The sequence below is a fragment of the Nothoprocta perdicaria genome, unplaced genomic scaffold (assembly GCF_003342845.1).
Source record: "Nothoprocta perdicaria isolate Ctin4 unplaced genomic scaffold, notPer1 scaffold_283, whole genome shotgun sequence".
NCBI classification, from domain to species: domain Eukaryota; kingdom Metazoa; phylum Chordata; class Aves; order Tinamiformes; family Tinamidae; genus Nothoprocta; species Nothoprocta perdicaria.
The window spans coordinates 825,310-828,001 of record NW_020455514.1 but is presented as its reverse complement, the minus strand read 5'-3'; the positions used below and the strand labels follow the sequence as shown (position 1 = coordinate 828,001).

The following is a 2,692-nucleotide window of genomic DNA, read 5'->3' as shown; positions in this document are numbered from 1 at the left end:
TCCCGCTGCAGCCGCAGCGAGCGCAGGGCCGACGAGCTGAACGCGAACGTCTCCTGCGCCATGGCCGCGCGATGGGGCGTCTGGGGGGGACGGCGAAGGGCCCCGGGCGCTGGCCCCGCTGCTATAAATAGGGCCGTGCCCTGCGTGCGCCTGCACCAGCGGGAGCCGTCGACCCTATAAATAACCGCCCGCGGTGGTAAACAGGGTCACGTTGGCTCCGCGCTGCCAGCCGTTAACCTCTTGGTGGGTGCAAAGCGGGGACGGGATCCTGGGGAGCGGGCAGGGCAGGGCTGGGCACTGCAGATCCCAGCGGGACGAGGCCCCTGCTGCCGAGGAGGGCACGGGGGAGCTGTCCTGCCCTGCGCCCCCTGCCCAAGGCGACCTGGGGCAGGACAAGGGGGTCCCGCGCTCACCTTGCACCACGTCTGGGGCGCTGCACATCAGAAAGACCTGCAAAAGATCTGCAAAAAGATCTTTTGCAGATCTTTCTGCAAAGARAGATCAGAAACATCTGCAGATCAGAAAGATCTGCAGAAACCGCCCGTGCTGGAGGCTGATGGGCACCCCCCCCGGCAGGGCAGCGACACGAGACAAAATGCGGGCAGTTCAGGACACGAAACAAAAATAGCCCTTTAATGCAGGTTGGGGAGCAGAGAGGGGCTGCCTGGGGAGCAGCAGGGGGACAAGGAGGGGACAAATCTGTGTCCATGCAGGTCCCCAGGCCTGTGCAGCTCTCGGCTCCAGACGGAAGGTGACACAGAAGTGGGAACGTGGAGAGGAGGCCGGAGACGCTCTGACCGCCTCCCTGACCCTCCTGTGCTCAGCAGGCATCGGCCTGCGCCGGCGCCGAGAAGAAATCCTCGGGCAGCTCGCCCAGGAGCCCGTCCAGGTCATCTGCAYGGGCAGGATGAAATACGGGCGTCAGCCGTGGCTTGCACGGATGGGGACCGGCTCCGCGCACCGGCTGTGGCCTGGGGAGGCCTTGTCTTTGGCTTTAGGAGGGAGGCCCAAGCCGCAGGACTCGGTTTCTGCCCGTGCTGCAGGGTCCAACTCACCCACGTCGCAGCCGGCGGCTCCCAGGGGCTCTTCTTGCCGGGGCCCGTAGCTCCCCGGCTGCAGCGAGAAGCCTCCGGGCGCCCGCTCGGAGCTGCGGCTGTTTGTCCGGGACAATCCCTCGTCCTTGGGGACAGGGACACACTGGGCTGGATGGTCCCGGTCTAACCCAGCCCAGGCAGCGACCTGTGACAAGGGCAGAGCAGAATGGGGGACTGCAGCGGGTCCCACCCACGCTTCCTCCTTACTCCGCTGTCCCTGGCTTGGGCCCCTTCCGCAGGGGTCCCCAGGGGGTCCCCAGCCCCACCGAGGCCACCCCCAGCCTCCCTCACCGCCTGCTGCTCCGTCTGCGCCGAGCTGCCCTCGCTCTCGGGCGTGTAGACCTTGAGCAGGTTGTTGGGGGTCACGTTGAGGTAGTGGTTGCGGTGGGACGGGGAGAAGACGCCCACCTGCGAGGGGACACAGCGGGGTCCGTGGGCGGCCCTGCGCCCCCGCCGGCGCCCCCCACCACCCCCCGCGTCCCGAACCTGCTTCAAGAGCAGCACGGAGCCCGGCTTGAGCTCGCTGCGCCTCTCCTCCAGCAGCGCGCGGTGCACCGTGCCCGGCATCTCTCCTGCAAATGGGAGCCGTCGGCGAGCGCGGAGGAGCCCCAGCTCCCGGCACGGGTCCGGGCACGGTCCCCACGGGCCGTTTCTGCATCTCGATGGGCTCCGGGGCTGCCCCTCGTCCCCCAGCGGCGCGCACGTACCGGTCGGGTCCCTGAACACCGCGCCAGCGTCAACGTTGCTCCTCGTCAGGGTCTTGATCATCACGGCCATGCTGGGCACCTTGTTCTTCGGGAGCTGCTTCAAGGCTGCCTGTGCGCACAGACCCCGTCAAGCCAACAGCGTCCCTAAGGAGGATCCCGTGGCCACACGGGGGACACCTGAGCGGCTCCGAGGGGACGAGCCGGGCGGCTGGGAGCCCCTCACCTTGCGCAGCACCATGACCACGCTGTAGGTCCGCAGGAAGCAGCTGGGGTCCCTCTCATCCAGACCCAGCTCCGTCTTCATGGCCACCCAGGGGCCCTTCCCGAAATCCTCCTCCGCGAGCGGCGGGGAGCTGGGCAGGTCCTMGGGTCACACGAGAGCTGCGGTCACCGCGCGGGAGCCCCGGGATCGTCCCGATCCAAAGAGCACCGGGATYCACAGCGGGGAAGGGGGTTACCTTGGCCCGCAGCTTCGCCAAGGCCCCGTGAGCCGGAGTCTGGGGAGTGGAAACCAGGATCTCCTCCAGGCGCCTCCCGGGGTGCTGAAGCAGACGGARACGCCACTTGCGGAGCACCGGATCCAGAGCGCGCTCCGAGGCGGATCTCGTGCCCGGCGTCTCTCCGCCGGCCAAGACCCAAGGGCCTTGGGAAGGCGGCCGCGTCGGGAGCGCGGGTGGCCGCGGCTGGGGACTCACCTGCTGCTGCGGCAGGATGCCGGCGGGCCCCGGGAAGCGGCGCCTCTTGGGCGGCGCGGGGCCGCGCGGGCCGGCGCGGGGCGCCTTGCTGGCCGCGGCCACCAGCTGCACCAGGTGGTTGGTGACCACGGGCGTCTGCGGGGCGGCCTCGCGGGGTGTCTGTGGGGGGGCCTGTGGGGGCGGCCCCCCCACCGCG

The 2,692-nt window shown here is 69.4% G+C and overlaps 2 protein-coding genes across 2 annotated transcripts in view; both read right to left on the bottom strand.

Annotated features, from left to right (window-relative positions):
- ASB16 (ankyrin repeat and SOCS box containing 16) overlaps positions 1–62 on the bottom strand; it is a 5,346-nt gene extending 5,284 nt beyond the window's left edge. Inside the window, exon 1 of the mRNA XM_026041415.1 lies at positions 7–62. Within this exon, the coding sequence (XP_025897200.1) occupies positions 7–62 (56 nt within the window). The remainder of the gene's footprint in view (positions 1–6) is intronic.
- Positions 63–668: 606 nt separating this feature from the next.
- The window catches only part of CUNH17orf53 (chromosome unknown C17orf53 homolog), a 3,198-nt gene continuing 1,174 nt past the window's right edge, over positions 669–2,692 (bottom strand). The window contains exons 2-8 of the mRNA XM_026041414.1: positions 2,260–2,444; positions 2,025–2,165; positions 1,802–1,910; positions 1,581–1,666; positions 1,386–1,502; positions 1,056–1,239; positions 669–894 (exon numbers count right to left, since the gene is read on the bottom strand). Of these exons, the coding sequence (XP_025897199.1) occupies positions 821–894; positions 1,056–1,239; positions 1,386–1,502; positions 1,581–1,666; positions 1,802–1,910; positions 2,025–2,165; positions 2,260–2,444 (896 nt within the window). The 3' untranslated portion in view covers positions 669–820. The remainder of the gene's footprint in view (positions 895–1,055; positions 1,240–1,385; positions 1,503–1,580; positions 1,667–1,801; positions 1,911–2,024; positions 2,166–2,259; positions 2,445–2,692) is intronic.